The sequence below is a fragment of the Schistocerca piceifrons genome, chromosome X (assembly GCF_021461385.2).
Source record: "Schistocerca piceifrons isolate TAMUIC-IGC-003096 chromosome X, iqSchPice1.1, whole genome shotgun sequence".
Taxonomy (NCBI): Eukaryota; Metazoa; Arthropoda; class Insecta; order Orthoptera; family Acrididae; genus Schistocerca; species Schistocerca piceifrons.
In genome coordinates, this window is record NC_060149.1 from 866287397 (window position 1) to 866306725 (window position 19329).

The following is a 19329-nucleotide window of genomic DNA, read 5'->3' on the forward strand; positions in this document are numbered from 1 at the left end:
ACAAAGGGGTACCTTTTGTTTGGACTCCTGCCTGTGACCAGGCTTCTCTCCGGACCACCCCTTGGTTGTGGCCACTGGGATGCGCTGGATGGTCTTTCTCTTATGGCTGGTGATGTTACTGCGACTACCTGCCACGACCCTGTCTTGCGGCAGGTTCTCAACCACGTGGTCCATGGGTGGCCGTCCTATGTTACTCGTCGGATGCAGTCTGATTTCAGCCCCTGGCGCCACCTGTCTCACAGGCTCTGTGTGGTCGATGATGTCCTTCTGTTGGCCACGGAGTCAGATGCCCACCGAGTAGTCATCCCTCCGGAATTGTGGCTTTGGGTGCTCAGTTTGTTACACCATGGGCACTGGGGTATGTGCCCTATGAAAGTTTTGGCTCACCGGCATGTGGATTGGCCCGGCATCGATGGTGATATTGAGCACCTGGTCCGTGGCCGTACTGTCTGTGTGCGTCACCAGGCAAGCCGCCCGCCCCCCCCCCTGCACCAGACACCAGGACACCCTTGTTACAAGCTGATGAAGGAGGGGACACAGGCTGCTGCACAGCTGCAGTAGGTGAAATGGATGATTGTATGTAAGACTAGTGAACATGTCAATGCTTTGCAGTTGCTAAATACGTATGGGAATTTCCACTTTATGTATTATGCATACATTTGTCTATTATGTATACAGTATTAAAACATACATTGCCTATGTCCATCCAAATGCTAGACTGTTGTGCAAAAGTGTGAAGTAAATTGTTACCAAAAATCCCAAAATGTCCTGATTTTTGGTAACATCTTTAAAGCAGGGTAGGTTGTGCTGAGAAATAATTTTTAAGAAAAAATTGATACAAAGTGATGTTTCTGAGTTAATTAGTATTTAAGTAAGCCAATCAGGCCATTGCACATGGAAATCCAAGTGGCACACCAGAGACAATGTGCCCAAATGTATTCTTAATTGTGTTTCTTAAAACTGAACCACGGAGTGAGGATTGAACCAGAACCAAAAGCTGAGAAGTCTCATATGCTGTCATCTATGCTATGAGAACAACCGAAACTAATTGTATCTGGTAGGCCATTTGAATTTGCATGCACAGTGACGTTATTGGCTAACTCCAATGTCAATTTAACTTGGAAACGCCACAACACATCGAATTTTTTCTGAACAATTATTTGTTGACACTACCTACCCTGCAACACACTTACAAGCTTTTCAGATTGTTTCTGACCACCATATACAGTTGTACAGTTGAGGACCAAGACACCACTGCAGGGATAAGTTAAGGTTTGAGTCCTCACCTGGAACAGTTTCAATCTGTTATGTGTCAACATAAAGTGACTTTAAATAGCAGGCTATAACTGTTTGTTAACTGGCAAAACCTTTGTTTTAATTCAATTACTGTATAATTTTAATGAATTGAGGTAGCCCCATTACTAATCTGTAGACTGTAAACTTTAATTCTCACTGTCATGCTTCTGGCACTGTGAAATCAATGTAGTCATAGATGGTCTGGGTAAAAGCTGGTCTTGTTAAGTTCTGAATGTCTTTCCTTATTATCTGTGTAACTGATATCTACAACATCGAAAATATTTCAAACATTCAGGTTATGTTAAAGATTTTTCATTACTTTATATGTGTCTTTTACTTGATGTAAAATAAAAATAATAAGATATTTTAACTTGCATGATAGATGGTAACAGCTTCTTTTTTTTTTTTTTTTTAAAAAAAAAAAAAAAAAAAAAAAGAATAAAAAAGGAACCAAATGATAATACCAGGATATACATCTGTAGCATGAAACAAAGTGTAATTAATATCAATAGCATAATCCTCACAGTCAAGAGTTATATTTATCTGGAGTAGATGTAACTGCAAAGGTCACTAGTACGAAGAGAAAGACAAACTCCTCTTTTTTTTCCAGCAATCTCCAGTTATATTAGCAGGAAATAAAGAGCAGCAAAAAAAATATCTAGGACGCATGGTGGAAGAACCAATTCTTGCAGTAAGTATGGCAAAAGTTTATCATCATCTTACACTTATTTAAAATAGCTCTTAAGACAACTTCAAAAGATATTTTATGTTGTTTAAGCGATCATGTGTCTGCTTTGGAAGATTAAATTCTCTTGAGTTTCAGATTTATCTAGAATTTTTATTCAAAATGTTAACTGAACAAACAATGTTGCATAAATTATTTGAGGAACAACAAAACAGTTAATGATTGTATTTCAATATGAGGAAAGTTATGCCCACCCCCCTCCAGCCCCCTTCTTGCCCTAAAAACCATGGGCCTTGGTGCTATGACAAGTTTCAACGATATACACACCATAGGTGAAACCACTGTAGAGGGATATCTGTGGAGAGGTCAGACAAACAAATGTTATGGAAAAGGAAGAGGGAGTACATGAAGATGAGATGAGAGGCGTGATAGTATAAGAAGAGTTTGATAGTGTACTGAAAGACCCAAGTTGCAACAAGGCAGCTGGTGTAGATAGCATTCTCTCAGAGTAATAGACACCTTTGAAAAAAAACACAGCTAAACAATTCTGCCTGGCATGCAAATTATTTGAGACAGGAAAAATTTTCTCAGACATCCCAGAAGGATGTAATAATCCTAGTAGCAAAGAGGCAAGTACTGACAGCTGTGAATATTACCTCACCTTCAGTTTAACAAGTCATGATCAAAATATTAACCTAAATTATTTATAGCATGATATGTAGAAGAATTGTAAAAATTGACCTTGTTGAAGACTAGTTTTGGTTCTGGAAAAAAGTGGGAACGTGTAAATCAATATTCATCCAATGACTTATCTTAGAAGATAATCTAAGGAAAGGCAAACCTACAATTATAGCATATGTAGATTAAGAGAGAGCCTTTGGTAGTATTGATCGCAATACTGTCTTTGAAATTCTGAAGTTAGCAACAATAAAATACAGGGAGCAAAATACTATAGACAACTTGTACAAAAATCACACTGCAGGTATGAGTCAAATGACATGTATCGTTAGCAGTAAATGAGAAGGGAGTGAGACAGGGCTTTAGAGTATCCCTAATTTTCAGTCTGTGTATTGGGCAAGCATCAAAGGAACCTCAGGAGAAACATGGAAAGGGAATTAAAGTCCAGGAAAAGAATTAAAAGCATTGAAATATCTGACAATTACAATGTCATCAGCAAACCTCAAAGACTTGGAAGATCAGCCGAGAGGAATGAATTGTTGTTGTTGGTTGTTTTGTGGGGAAGGAGACCAGACAGCGTGGTCATCGGTCTCATCGGATTAGGGAAGGATGGGGAAGGAAGTCGGCCGTGCCCTTTCAGAGGAACCATCCTGGCATTTGCCAGGAGTGATTTAGGGAAATCACGGAAAACCTAAATCAGGATGGCCGGACACAGGATGGAACTGTCGTCCTCCCGAATGCGAGTCCAGTGTCTAACCATTGCGCCACCTTGCTCGGTGAGAGGAATGAATTATGACTTGAAGATAGGTTACAATATCAAATTCAACAAAAGTGAAAAAAGAAGATAAAGGAATATAGTCAGTTTAAATCAGATAATGTTGAGGGTATTAGAATGGGTAATGATAAACTCAAGGCAGCAAAAGAGTTTTGTTATTTGTACAGCAAGATAACTTAGGACATAAAATGAAAACTGGCATTAAGAAGAAGAGTGTTGCTTAAAAAAAAAAAAAAAAAAAAGAAATTGTTAAGACTGAATATAAATTTAAATCTTAGTGAGACTTTCAGAAAAGTATAAGAAAGCGTAACATGAATAATGAACAATACAGACAAAATGAAGATAGAGGCTTGTGAAATGTGGTGCTACAGAAGTATGCTGAGGATTTGATGGGTAGATTGGATAATTAACGAGGAGGTATTGTGTCAGAAACGTGGAGAAGGCAATTTATGCCAAGGCTTTAACAAAGGAAGGGCTATATAGATAAGACACATGTTAAGGCATCAAGGAGAGGTTAATTTGGTAATGAAATCAATAAATCACTATCAAAAACTATTCTGATGGCAGATCAAAGACCATTGCTTTTTAATGTGTGAGAAAACAGGGTTCCAAATCTTATAGAGAAAAGGGTTACCCTGTACATAAGGTTGACAGATAGTCAGATGCCCATAGATCTCTTAAACTTATGAAGAGATGAAAATTGCTATTGGGACTGTGTTTTATGTCCTTCAGTAAGACAGTGTTCTGGCACCACAGATTTCTCGAGCACTGTTGTGTCTAGACAAGACAGTCTAGACACAATGAGAGGAAGCCGAAAGGCACGCGCTTAAACTCACGCAGGCTGGCGTGAGGTCTGAAACAGGATACGTAATGAATGCTATAAAGAAAAGTACGTAGCTTCTGGAATACTTAACTTTAATCTATAATTGTAGAACATCACTCTTGATGATACATGCTTCACAATATTAATTATCAAAGCTATGGCGCCTTGCTAGGTCGTAGCCAATGACTCAGCTGAAGGCTATGCTAACTATCGTCTCGGCAAATGAGAGCATATCGGTCAGTGTAGCTTCGCTAGCAAAGTCGGCTGTACAACTGGGGCGAGTGCTAGTAAGTCTCTCTAGACCTGCCGTGTGGTGGCGCTCGGTCTGCTATCACTGACAGTGGTGACACGCGGGTCCGATGTATACTAATGGACCGCGGCCAATTTAAAGGCTACCACCTAGCAAGTGTGGTGTCTGGCGGTGACACCACAAGCACCATTGCCAAAGGCATTTGTTTTGGCCTAACACATCAGTCCTGAATAGTATGAATTGTTTGACTAATGTAAGCTTTTCCATAATGGCAGGGCTTTTGTACACAACAGGCTTCCTCAATCCCAAGTCATCCTTTACTGAGCTGACAAACACTCTAATCTTGACTAGCACACAAACACTCTCCCTCATGGCCATACCATAAACATATCATCAACATACCTCCAAACACAAATAAAATTTTTGAACAAACTGATAGTGGCTATGGGGAGCTCATCATCCCCAATAGTCACCATTTTATTTATGGAAGTCTTTGAGGACATGGCACTGAGGGTGGCATTTTAAAAATCTGTCACTGAATAAAAAAAGCTTTAATGCCAACATATGGTGGCAAAGCTTAGAGATTTTCTATTCCAGTCTCTTCATCAATTAAAAGCAAGGATTCTTGAAGAGGAACCTGGGTAAAAAGTGACACTACATCAAGCCTGACAAGCATTTCCAAGGGACCAAGAAAGAGAAACTTCAATCATTGTATAAAAACTGTAGAATTGGAAATATGATGTGCACATTTTCTTCTGATATAAGCACCTAGAAAAGATGCTAAATACTTGGCCAAGTTGTAAGTGGGAGCACCCAAATTACTCACATACAGCTGTAGTGGAGTCCCTTGCTCACGTATGTTAGCCAGACCATATAAATATGGCAGAATGGCAGCACCAGGACAAAGTTTCTAAGCACATCAACAGGCAATGAGCTGTTCTTCAGGAGTATGCTGAGCCCTCAAGTAAATGATTCACTTTTACTGAATACCCATCCTGTGAAAGAAGAACCATGGTGCTGCCTTTGTCTGCTGGTAGAATTATTAAATCCTGGTCTTCTCTAATGGACAAAGCTGCTGCCCTTATGAGAGAGATGAGATGTTCCTCTGCAGGGGTGATGTCTGAAGCAGTGTATGCAAGACCCCTTGCCTAAATTCATCAGCTCAGTCCTTAGGAAAGCTGGACACTTCTTAGTCAAACACACACATGAAATCAGTGATGGGAACGTTTGATGTATGAGCAAAATTTAGGACTTTATGCTAAAGTGATAGTGTGGCATCATCTCTTCTCAAGCCACAATATCAGAATATGACAGCTGTTGATGAACAGTGACTAACCTCTTGAGTAAAGAACTAAAGCCACTGAAACATTGAAGACAGTCTACTGATGGCACTCCTGTGTGCACCGTCTGCTAGTACCCAGGAAGAGCTATGCACCCATTCCCAGGATACACTTAAGAGTAGTGATGATACCTCCAAGTGCAAGTAAAATAAATCCTTGAATATGTGATCTGGTTGTGTGTGAGTAAAATGAATATCCTACTGTCCTTAGGCAAAACTAGCCTACTTTTTAATTTTATTGACCATTTTTGTATCAATATAATGAACAAATCCTGAAAATGCCACAATGAATGTATTATACCTAAATTTGCAGCTGTACCTCCGAGGTTATATGGTCTACTCAAGGTACACAAACAAGGGGTTCAGTTTTGGCAGATTGTGATTATTTTGGGTGCTCTCACCTACAATTTGGCCAAGTATTTAATGTCTGTTCTAGGCTTTTATGTCAGAAAATGTGAACATTATATTTCCAATTCTACACGTTTTATCCAATTGTGAAGTCTATGTGCCTTGATCCCTTGGATATGCTTGTCAGATCTGATGTAGCATCACTTTTTACTCAGGTTCCTCATCAAAAATCCTTGCAGTTAATTAGTGAAGAAACTGGGTGAAGGAATCTCTTAAGCTTTGTTGCCATGTGCTGACATCAAAGCTTGTTTTATTTAATGACAAATTTTTTGAACAAACTGACAGAGTGGCTATAAGGAGTTCATTGTCCCCAATAATCACCAATTTATTTAAGGAAATCTTTGAGGACATGGCACTGAGGATGGTGTTTTTAAAATCTATCTGTTTTTGGAGGTACATCGATGATACGTTTGTCTCTACATGTGGCCATACCATACTCTTAACCATTTCCTAGATCATTTGAATTACCTTCATCCCAGCTTCAAGTTTGTGATGGAGGTTGAAAGGGATGGAAAGGTTCCATTTCTAGATGTCCTGGCTTACAGGAAGGATGACAAGACACTGAGACATAGTGTTTACCAAAAGTTCACACAAATCAAGTGTTACCTGCACACATTGATCTCTTATCCATCATTCCAATACAAGGAGTCCTGTGGACTTTGCATCTGAAATGCCATAAGCCCTTCTCACCAGAGAGCTGGACACAAGAGCTGGATCTTGGACTGTCACAGGGTGCATTAGAAGATACATGTGAAGCAATGATATTCCCACTTTTTCAGTGAGTATATCTTTTGATATCGCATTTTTTAAAAAATTCTTCCTATTTTCAAAGTGTTTTTCATGTGCTAGCCAAGGATAGAGTGCTCCTTGGCTCAGGGAGTGAGGAAACCAGTGTGTACAAAATTTCCTACCATTGTGAGAGAACATACATTGGTCAGACAATTCATAACATTCAGGACTGATGTGTTGAGCACCAGTGCCACAGGCATTTGTTTCAGCCTGAGAAACCTGCGGTAGCAGAACACTGTCTTACCTAAGGACATAAATGATGTATGAAGAGATGTGAATGGTTGTCCCTGCATGTCACTACTGGGACTGTGTTTTAAAAGAATTTATTGAAATTTTAGTATCTGACATTGATAAAACAGGATTCCAAATCTTTCTTGCAATGTAGCCTTGTCTTTATTTATAACAGACATTAAAAAACAGCAATCTTTCATTAAGCCATCGGAACATTTTTTGATAGTAATTTATCAGTTTTGCTAGCTTTCACCACTGGGGTGCTAAAAGTTCACTAGTGCTGGAGGGCAGTTATGATGATTTTTTGCACATGCGCTGTTTGCCCTCTGTAGCATATAAAAGAGCCACTGCTCGCAGTTTGAATTCAGTTCTGGTGAGTTCATGCACCAGCATACTCACCTGAAGATCACAGGCAGGTGGACCATGGAAATATTTTTCAAGATGACTTTGTGGTTCTGCAAGAAGAATATTATGTTGTTATGCTGGGAAAGCCTATGTAGTTACTTTGAGTCTTGTTTTTTTTTGCCTTAAACAAATAAAGACAAAACAAACAGAAACAAGGATAAGAAATGCATAACTCTTTGGATTAAAGTATCTTGTGATGCTCCATTGAATTCAGAGAAAAATCCGTAGTCAAGAGTGAAACCTCTATTGCAACCAGTATTGTAAAATTGCCCATTCTGTTACTAAACAGCTGAACTCATGCACTACCCTCAAAAAATAAAACATTTCAGTAATAAGGCAAAAACAATTTGGCACATTATTTAAAAAGAAACAAACAAGAAATAGTGACCCAAATGAAACTGAGCCCCAAGAAAATAGCTTTGGCAGAGATTGTGACACTTTCTTATAATTGGCCATCAAATTCAATGATTAATACATCCATAGTTGGTCATTTATTACTGGGTGATATAGCTGCTATTATTGTGAGTATGTAGATTCACTTGTGCACACACACACTGCACACACTATCAACACTCATTATTATGAAAAATACACCCTCAAAGGACCTTGCAAATACCACTAGGTCACTAAAAAGTAGCAATTGGACTTGTTATGATAGTGTTTCCAGTAGAATATCAAAATCTTGTGCTGAATTCATATCATTATCATCAAGCCTTTTTTTTACAATCAGGCAATGGCTTGGGGAACATTTCCTGACAGATTTGAATATTCTATAACAACACATATCTATAAAACTGGAGATACGCAAACCATCTCAAATTAAACTTTAAGGAGCTGGCAGTAAAACTCAGTTTCATCTGAACTGTGTTTCACACAGTCACAATATAATACAAAAGTAATTTTCATATTGGCTTTGTCTCCATGTCTAAGGCTTACAGTGCTGTTAGGTACTCTAGAGGGGGGAGGGGGGGGGGGGGGAGATATTCATCAACCTCCCGCTTAACATAAAGCAAGAAACTGCAAATCCCTAGAAGTCCAAAAGAAAATGTAAAGTTTGCCTCATTAGCCTATCTTTCTACAGATCATCTCAATATCTAGATTCCATGATTAGAAAGATTTGTTATCTAGTGGTATACGGCAATTAGCAGCATTCACTGTAAAACTGAAAGACTAAAAGACAACTAGTAATAGTTGTGGTCTTCAGTCCAGATAATGGTTTGGTGCAGCTCCCCATGCTACTCTATCCTGTGCAAGCTGCTTCATCTCCCAGTACCTACTGCAACCTACACCCTTGTGAAGCTGTTTAGTGTATTCATCTCTTGGTCTCCCTCTACAATTTTTACCCACCACGCTGCCCTCCAATACTAAATTGGTGATCTCTCAATGCCTCAGAATATGTCCTACCAACCAATCCCTTCTTCTAGTCAAGTTGAGCCACGAACTCCTCTTCTCCCCAATTCTATTCAATTCCTCCTCATTAGTTATGTGATCTACCCATCCAATCTTCAGCATCCTTCTGTAGCACCACATTTCTAAAGCTTCTATTCTCTTTTTGTCTAAACTATTTATCGTCCATGTTTCACTTCCATACATGCCTACAGTCCATACAAATACTTTCAGAAAAGACTTCCTGACACTTAAATCTATACTTGATGTTAACAAATTTCTCTTCTTCAGAAATGCTTTCCTTGCCATTGCCATTCTATATCCTCTCTACTTTGACCATCATCAGTTATTTTGCTCCCCAAATAGCAAAACTCCTTTACTACTTTAAGTGTCACATTTCCTAATCTAATTCCCTCAGCATCACCTGACTTAATTCGACTACATTCCATTATCCTCGTTTTGCCTTTTTTGATGTTCATCTTACATTATCCTTTCAAGACACTATCCATTCCATTCAACTGCTCTTCCAGGTCCTTTGCTGTCTGAGGTTCACCAATGACATTGTAATTCTATCAAAGTTTTTATTTCTACTCCATGCATTTTAATACCTACTCCAAATTTTTCTTTTGTTTCCTTTACTGCTTGCTCAATATACAGATTGAACAACATCGGGGATAGGCTACAACCCTGTCTCACTTCTTTCCCAACCACTGCTTCCCTTTCACGTTCCTTGACTCTTGTAACTGCCATCTGGTTTCTGTACAAATTGTAAATAGCCTTTTGCTCCCTGTATTTTACCCCTGTCACTTTCAGAATTTGAAAGAGAGTATTCCAGTTTACATTGTCAAAAGCTTTCTCTAAGTCTGCAAATCCTAGAAATATAGGTTTGCCTTTTCTTAATCTAGCTTCTAAGATAAGTCATAGGGTCAGTATTGCCTCACATGTTCCAACATTTCTACGGAATCCAACCTGATCTTCCCCAAGATCGGCTTCTAAGAGTTTTTCCATTCATCTGTAAAGAATTCATGTTAGTATTTTTGCAGCTGTGGCTTATTAAACTGATAGGTGTGAAAATTGATGAACTATCTTTGTCTGCTTTCTTTGGGATTGGAATTATTATATTCTTCTTGAAGTTGGAGGGTATTTCGCCTGTCTCATACATTTTGCTCACCAGATGGTAGAGTTGTCAGGACTGGCTCTCCCAAGGCTTTTTTTTTTTTTTTTTTTTTTTTTTTTTTTTTTTTTTTTGTTTTAGGGCGCAAAACTTCTATGGTCATTAGCGCCCAGCCCGTGACGTAGGAAACAGGAAAAAAACGAAATTTAAAATCAGCAGCAAGGGGAACAAAGTCATAAAATTTGAGAAACTAAAGGCAGAAGGAATGCTTAAAAATCCACTATAGAAAGGGGTTGGTTGTCCCCAAAAAAAAAAAAAAAATCAAATGACTGACGTCATTTCACTGTCACTAATAAACTGTAGAACGCGGTCAGCTGAGCGCGTGTCATCTGCTAAAATCGACGATAGATCAGGCGATAGCTGTAGACGGGAGCGTAACGGATTAAAATAGGGGCATTCAATTAAAAGGTGTCTGACCGTCCACAGCTGAGAGCAGTGGGGACAGAGTGGGGGAGGATCACCGCTTAAAAGATGTAGATGGCTAAAAAGACAGTGCCCTATCCGGAGTCTAGCTAAAATTACCTCCTCCCGACGACGCGTTCGGGAGGAAGAGGTCCAAGCGCAAGGAAGGGCTTTCACTTCCCGCAATTTATTATGGGGAAGTGTTGACCAATGCGCAGGCCATAAATGAGCAACTTGGCGACATAAACCGCTCCGTAGATCAGTAAACGGAAGAGACTGAATAGCTGGCCGAGGAAGAGAGACTGCAGCCTTGGCCGCTATATCGGCCGCCTCATTCCCACAGATACCAGTGTGTCCCGGGAACCAGAGGAACGCCACTGAGACGCAAGCGCAGACAGTCCTGAATCCGGTGGACCAGAGGGTGCACAGGGTAAAGAGCTTGGAGACATAGGAGAGAGCTGAGAGAAACTGAGCAGATTACGTACTGTATCCGCTGATGGCGGCGGATGTAGTGGACAGCCTGGAGAACAGCGTAAAGCTCCGCAGTATAAACCGAACACTGGTCGGGAAGCCGAAAGTGATTTGGGGTGTCGCCAACAATATAGGCACTCCCTACACCTGACGATGTTATCGAGCCGTCGGTGTAAATAAATGTGGCTTCCATCATTTGTGCACATAGAGCAGCAAATGCCCGACGGTAGACAAGTGTAGGGGTACCATCCTTGGGAAATTGACATAGGTCTCTGAGCAAGTCGATCCGGGGACGGAGCCAAGGCGGTGCTGTACCCCAAGTTGTCAAGAAGGTTTTAGGAAAGCGGAAGGAGAGGGAACGGAGCAGTTGACGGAAGCGGACTCCCAGGGGAAGTAGGCCTGCATACCCGACATCAAAGGAGGTGTCGAAAAAAAGGTCATGGGCTGGATTAGCAGGCATGGAAGACAGATGGCTAGCATAACGACTCAGAAGGACTGCCCGCCGATTGGACAGCGGAGGTTCAGCAGTCTCAGCATAAAGGCTTTCCACAGGGCTGGTGTAAAAAGCTCCAGACACTAAACGTAATCCACGGTGGTGGATAGAGTCGAGACGCCGAAGAATAGACGGCCGAGCAGAGGAGTAGACGATGCTTCCATAATCTAATTTCGAGCGCACTAAGGCACGATAGAGGCGGAGAAGGACCACTCGGTCCGCTCCCCAGGAGGTACCATTCAGGACACGGAGGGTGTTAAGGGAACGCAGACAGCGAGCCGAAAGATAGGAAACGTGGGAGGACCAGCACAGTTTTCTGTCAAACATAAGACCCAAGAATTTAGCGACGTCGGAAAACGGAAGGTTGACAGGACCTAGATGTAAGGAGGGCGGAAGAAACTCCTTACGTCGCCAAAAATTAACACAAACGGTCTTACTGGGTGAGAAACGGAAGCCGGTTTCGATGCTCCACGAGTGGAGGCGATCGAGACATCCTTGAAGACGTCTTTCAAGCAGGCTGGTCCGTTGAGAGCTGTAGTAGATCGCAAAATCGTCCACAAAGAGGGAGCCCGAGACATCAGGAAGGAGACAATCCATAATTGGATTAATGGCGATGGCAAACAGTACAACACTCAGCACGGAGCCCTGGGGTACCCCGTTTTCTTGGGAGAAAGTACGGGAGAGAGTAGTGTTCACCCGCACCCTAAATGTGCGCTCTGCCATAAATTCGCGAAGAAAAAGGGGCAGCCGGCCTCAAAAGCCCCAAGAGAACAGTGTGCGGAGGATGCCTGTCCTCCAACAGGTATCGTATGCTCTCTCCAGATCAAAAAATATTGCTACCGTTTGGCGTTTCCGGAGAAAATTGTTCATGATATAAGTGGAGAGAGCAACAAGATGGTCAACGGCAGAACGATACTTTCGGAATCCGCATTGGGCTGGTGTTAAAAAACTGCGGGATTCCAGCTACCACACTAAACGGTAATAAACCATACGCTCCAAAACCTTACAGACACTACTCGTGAGAGAAATGGGGCGATAGCTAGAGGGGAGATGTTTGTCCTTTCCAGGTTTCGGAACGGGAACGACAATAGCTTCCCGCCATCGCCTGGGAAAGGTACTGTCGGTCCAAATTCGATTGTAAAGGCGAAGGAGGTAACGCAGGCTATGGGATGATAAATGCAGCAACATTTGGACATGGATACCATCCGGTCCTGGGGCGGAGGAGCGAGAAGAACAGAGGGCATGTTGGAGTTCCCGCATGGAGAAAACAGTATTGTAGCTTTCGCGATTTTGAGAGGAGAAAGCAAGATGTCGCACTTCCGCTGCACGTTTCTTCGGGAGAAACGCTGGCGGGTAATTTGAAGAGCTCGAAATCTCAGCAAAGTGCTTACCCAATGAGTTAGAAATTGCGACGGGGTCCACTAAGGTAGCATGCGCGACAGTGAGCCCAGAGACCGGGGAGAAACTAGACGCGCCTGAGAACCGTCGAAGCCGACTCCAAACTTCCGAGGAGGGAGTGAAGGTGTTAAATGAGCTAATAAAGAATTTCCAGCTTGCCTTCTTGCTATCGCGGATGACGCGACGGCATCGCGCACGGAGCTGCTTATATCGGATACAGTTTGCCAAAGTTGGATGGTGACGGAAAATGCGAAGAGCACGTCACCGCTCACGTATTGCGTCATGGCATGACTCGTTCCACCAAGGAACTGGGGGGCGCCGGGGCAATTCGGAGGTGCGTGGTATTGAACGTTCCGCAGCTGTGAGAATAACGTCGGTAATATGTGTGACCTCATCGTCGATGCTGGGAAAGCGACGGTCATCGAATGTCGCTAGAGACGAAAAAAGTGTCCAATCGGCTTGGGCAAACTTCCAGCATCGCGAGCGCATATATGGCAGTTGAGGCTGCAGTCGAAGAACCCATGGAAAGTGGTCACTCGAGTGTGTATCATCAAGGGCGAACCATTCGAAGCACCGAGCTAGCGGAACAGTACCGACCGCAAGGTCCAAATGAGATAAATTTGTCGTGGAGGCAGACAAAAATGTGGGGACCCCAGTGTTGAGGCAGACTAGATCCGCTTGGTGGAAGACGTCTAGCAATAGTGAGCCATGTGGACTAGGATGTGGAGATCCCCAAAGCGGGTGGTGGGCATTGAAGTCCCCAACCAGCAAATAGGGGGGTGGAAGCTGACCAAGAAGATGAAGGAGATCAGCTCGTGCCATTGGTGTGGACGATGGAATGTATACCGTACAAAGAGAGAACGTGTATCCAGAAAGGGAAAGACGGATGGCGACAGCTTGGAAGGAACTGTTTAAGGGGATTTGGTGATAATGGAGAGTATCGTGGAGCAGAATCATGATTCCTCCATGGGCTGGAGTGCCTTCAACAGAGGGGAGGTCATATCGGACGGACTGAAAATGAGGGAGAACAAAGCGGTCATGGGGACGCAGCTTTGTTTCCTGAAGACAGAAGATGACCGGCGAGTAGGATCGTAAGAGGATCGACAATTCATCCCGATTGGCTCGAATGCCGCGGATATTCCAGTGGATAATGGACATAGGGTGAACAGAAAATGGAGGAACGTGACCAAGGGTGCTGTCAACTCAACAACTGCTCAGAGCTTGCGACCGACAGCATGGAATGGCATTCAGTCGAAGGCAGAAGATCCTGATCCATAGGTTGGTCAGGAGCAGCTCCAGCCACCAACGATCGGCCAGTTGACCGGCCACCAGCAGTGCGCCTCGGCGACACAGAAGACGGCCGAGGGCGATTTCCGCCAGGTGGTGCTGTAGATGGGACACGCCTTGGCGGAGAAGGAGAGGAACTGTGTTTCTTCGTAGCCTTCTTGGAAGTATGATGTTTAGATGAAGGAGGAACCGATGGTTGTGAAGTTGCGGTACGTAAAAACTCTTCACGAGAATGCTCTTTTTTCGAAGACTTGGCGTCTGACTTTTGGGCTCGAGATTTAGCAGAACCTGACGAAGGGTGAGCCATTGAGTGGGCAGGCGAAAGTGGTGAGGTTGAACGGGCGATCTTTGCGCTGGCCAATCTGACGACCGTGGTACTAAAGGTGAGGTCGCAAGTCTGCGTGGCCGCCTCCTTTGTTGGCCGAGGAGAAGCAAGGACAGCGCTGTATTTTCCTTTCTGAGGCACAGTGGGCTGTCGACTGGCGAGTAACTTTCGAGCAGCAAAGGTCGACACCTTTTCCTTCACTCTTATTTCCTGGATGAGTTTTTTGTCCTTAAAAACGGGGCAATCTCGAGAGGAAGCAGCGTGGTCACCCATACAGTTGATGCAGCGAGGGGATGGAGGTGGACAAGCACCCTCATGGGCATCCTTGCCACACGTAACACATTTGGCCGGATTGGAACAGGACTGGCTGGTGTGATTGAACCGCTGACATCGATAGCAACGCGTGGGGTTTGGGACATAAGGGCAAACGGAAATTATCTCATAGCCTGCTTTGATTTTTGATGGGAGTTGAACTTTGTCAAATGTCAAGAAGACAGTGCGGGTTGGAATGATGTTCGAGTCAACCCTTTTCATAACCCGATGAACAGCTGTGACGCCCTGGTCAGACAGGTAGTGCTGAATTTCTTCATCAGACAATCCATCGAGGGAGCGTGTATAAACGACTCCACGCGAGGAATTTAAGGTACGGTGCGGTTCCACCCGGACAGGGAAGGTGTGGAGCAGAGAAGTACGCAGCAATTTTTGAGCCTGGAGGGCACTGTGTGTTTCCAACAACAGGGTGCCATTCCGTAATCTGGAACAAGACTTTACAGGACCCGCAATTGCATCGACACCTTTCTGAATAATGAAAGGGTTGACCGTGGAAAAGTCGTGACCTTCGTCAGACCGAGAAACAACAAGGAACTGTGGCAACGATGGGAGAACCGTCTGTGGCTGAGACTCAGTGAACTTACGTTTGTGAGCAGACATAGTGGAAGGTGAGGAAACCATTGCGGAAGAATCCCCATGATTACCGGCGTCTCCGATGGCGCGCTCCTTCCTTGTGGGGGCCCTCACCGAGGGCACACCCGCCTTAGGTGATTGTTCACACCTCAGGTCACACCTCCCGACAAACGGACGGAGGGACCAATTGGCACTTTCGGAAGGTATCAGCTCGGGTAATCACCCCTCCCTGGGCCTGGCCATTACCAGGGGGTACGTACGTGTCCTACCTGTCTACCCGGGGTGGGGAATTACGCGTTACCCCGTCACCGGCTACGCATGGAAGTGCGTGGGTCGGCCTTCAGACACGCACAGGGAGGAAGAAAGAGACAGGGAAAGGAAAGAAGAGAGGTCTCAAACGCCGCAGCGGAGAAAAGGGTAAAGAGAAGAGGTAAAGAGAAGAGGTAAGGAAAAGAGAAGGACGAAGAAAGATGAAGACATACAAGCAAGGAAGGCGAAGAGTGTGGTACATTTACAAGCACCCGTCTCCGGACGTAGGCACAAACCATACTCCCATAGGGGGAGAAAGGGAAGGAAAGATCCAGAGGTGAGGGGGGGGGGGGGGCGAAGATGGGGGGTGGGGAAGGATACGGAAAGGGGGGGTATGCAGCCCGGAAAAGAAGGAAGGCCACATTAGCTCGGGGTCCCGTGCTCGCTACACACGTATCCACAAAAGAGTTGTGGATCCCCTGGGGGTTCTCCCAAGGCTGTAAGTAGTTCTAATGGAATGTTGTCTACTCCTGGGGCCTCGTTTCGACTTACTGCGTGAAGAGTTTGACAGAGCACTGAAAGACCTATCATATCTCCCATTTCATCTTCATCTACCTCCTCTTCCATTCCCATAATATTGTCCTCAAGAACATCACCCCTGTATACACCCTCTATATACTCCTTCCACCTTTCTGCTTTCCCTTCTTTGCTTAGAACTGGGTTTCCATCTGAACACTTGATTTTCAGACAAGTGGTTCCTTTTTCTCCAAAGGTCTCTCTAGGGGTAAGATAGATACTGCCTACAGGAAAATTAGAGATATATGCCTCTACATCCTTACATTTGTCCTCTAGCCATCCCTGCTTAGCCATTTTGCACTTCCTGTCGATCTCATTTTTGAGACGTTTGTATTCCTTTTTTCTTGCTTCGTTAGCTGAATTTTTGTATTTTCTCCTTTCATAAACTAAATTCAGTATCTCTTCTGTTACCCAGGGATTTCTGGTAGCTATCATTTTTTTACCTACTTGATCCTCTGCTGCCTTCACTATTTCATCTCTCAAGGCTACCCATTCTTCTTCTACTGTCTTTCCCCCATTCTTGTCAATCGTTCCCTAATGTTCTCACTGAAACTCACTACAACCTCTGGTTCTGTCAGTTTATCCAGGTCCCATCTCTTTAAATTCCCATCATTTTGCAGTTTCTTTAGTTTTAATGTACAGTTCGAACCAATAGATTGTGGTCAGAGTCCACAACCGCCCCTCAAAAGTCTTACAATTTAAAACCTGGTTCCTAAATCTCTGTCTTATCATTACATAATCTATCTGATACCTTTTAGTATCTCCAGGCTCCTTCCATGTATACAATCTTCTTTCATGATTCTTGAACCAAGTGTTAGCTGTGATTAAGTTATGCTGTGTGCAAAATTCTACCAGGCAGCTTCCTCTTTCATTCCTTACTCCCATTCCATATTTGCCTACTACGTTTCCATCTCTTCCTTTTCCTACTATTGAATTCCAGTCACCCATGAGTATTAAATTTTCATCTCCCTTCACTACCTGAATAATTTCTTTTATCTCATCATACATTTCATCAATTTCTTCATCATCTGCAGAGCTGGTTGGCACATAAACTTGTACTACTGTAGTAGGAATGGGCTTTGCATCTATCTTGGCCACAATAATGCGTTCACTATGCTGTTTGTAGTAGCTTACCCACACTCCTATTTCTTTATTAATTATTAAACCTACTCCTGCATTACCCCTATTTGATTTGGTCAGGTGAATACAGGGTTATAAACACAAAAAGTCTTGTTCCTCCTGCCACCAAACTTCACTAATTCCCACTATCAGTAACTTCAACCTATCCATTTCCCTTTTTAAATTTTTCTAACCTACCTGCCCGATTAAGGGATCTGTCATTCCATGCTCCGATCCATAGAACACCAGTTTTCTTTCTGTTGATAATGATGTTCTCTTGAGTAGTCCCCGCCCAGTGATCTGAATGGGGGACTATTTTACCTCCAGAATATTTTACCCAAGAGGACACCATCATCATTAAATCATACAGTAAAGCTGCATGCCCTCGGGAAAAATTACGGCTGTAGTTTCCCCTTGCTTTCAACCGTTCGCAATACCAGCACAGCAAGGCCATTTTTGTTAGTGTTACAAGGCCAGATAAGTCAATCATCCAGACTGTTGCCCCTGCAAGTACTGAAAAGGCTGCTGCCCCTCTTCAGGAACCACATGTTTGTCTGGCCTCTCAACAGATACCCCTCCGATGTGGTTGCACCTATGGTATGGCTATCTGTATCATTGAGGCATGCAAGCCTCCCCACTAACGACAAGGTCCATGGTTCATGGGGGGGGGGGGGGGGGGGGAGAGACAACAACTAGTATATGCTGTAAATAGGATATGATATTTCAAATGCAAGTAATATTTTCTTCAAAAATACTATTGTAATAAAGCAGACACACTGCCTGGAAAAGTAGTAGTTCACTTGGAAAGATGGCATTGATTTTGATCCGATGATGGCATATGCCAACTGGGGGATAGTAGATGTACCGATAATAGTTTCAACATCATCTGCCAACAGATAGCATATTGGCATAGCTACCAGAGTGCCACCTGTGTCTGCCCTTTCATAATGAATGCTCACAGCCAGAAGCCAAATGTATGAAGCAAGCAGGCAACCATGCCAGTGGGACTCATTTGTGTTTCCTATAGCCAACTGAATGATTTTGAAAGGAGTCAAATTGTGGCCTTCCAAGTGATGGAGTGGTCCTTTTGGAGAATTGCCACACAAGTTGGACATACTGTGTCTGTGCAACAATGCTAGTATCAGTAGTCATGTGAACATTCCCACACCCGTAGATGAAGTTCTGGACATCCACACAGCACAGACACCCACCAGGATCATCACATTGTGAGACAGTAGTGACACATCATACAAGCCCTCTCCACTATGCTATGGTAGCTGTGAGCCCAGATGTGGCAACATGAACTGTTGCCAATCTGTTGTTAGCAGTGGAACAATGTGCAAGTGCACATCGAGCCATCTTCCACTCACACTACAGCATCAACATGCATGGCTTGATTGGTGCCATCAGAAGATCACTTGGAAGTTAGAATGATGCACCCTGGTCTTCAGTGATGAAAGGAGATTCTGCCTGCATGCAGAAGATGGTCATTTGTGCATATGACATGGAGCTCATGAACACTGTCTCATAAGGTACATTCATCCAAGACACACTGGCACCACCGCAGGCCTTATGGTCTGGGTGCAATGTGCTACAACTCTCATTCAACTTTTGTATTTGTGGAGGGGATGCTAACCAGTGCTCATTATGTGCAGAAATTTGTTAGACCCATTCCTTTGCCATTCTTGCAACAGGAAGGTTGTGTGTTGTTCCACGAGCATAATGCTGGCCCACACGCTGCCCATGAAACTCAACATGCTTTGCAAGATGCGGAGCAACTTCTCTGGCCAGCACAATCTCCGGACACGTTCATAATGGAGCATGTGTGTGATATGATGGGCCAAAAAGTGACTTGGGTGACTCATCA

General features: G+C 43.4%; 1 protein-coding gene across 1 annotated transcript in view; it reads left to right on the plus strand.

Annotated features, from left to right (window-relative positions):
• The window catches only part of LOC124721662 (probable medium-chain specific acyl-CoA dehydrogenase, mitochondrial), a 181092-nt gene that overhangs the window by 65577 nt on the left and 96186 nt on the right, over positions 1–19329 (plus strand). Inside the window, exon 5 of the mRNA XM_047246732.1 lies at positions 1907–1987. Within this exon, the coding sequence (XP_047102688.1) occupies positions 1907–1987 (81 nt within the window). The remainder of the gene's footprint in view (positions 1–1906; positions 1988–19329) is intronic.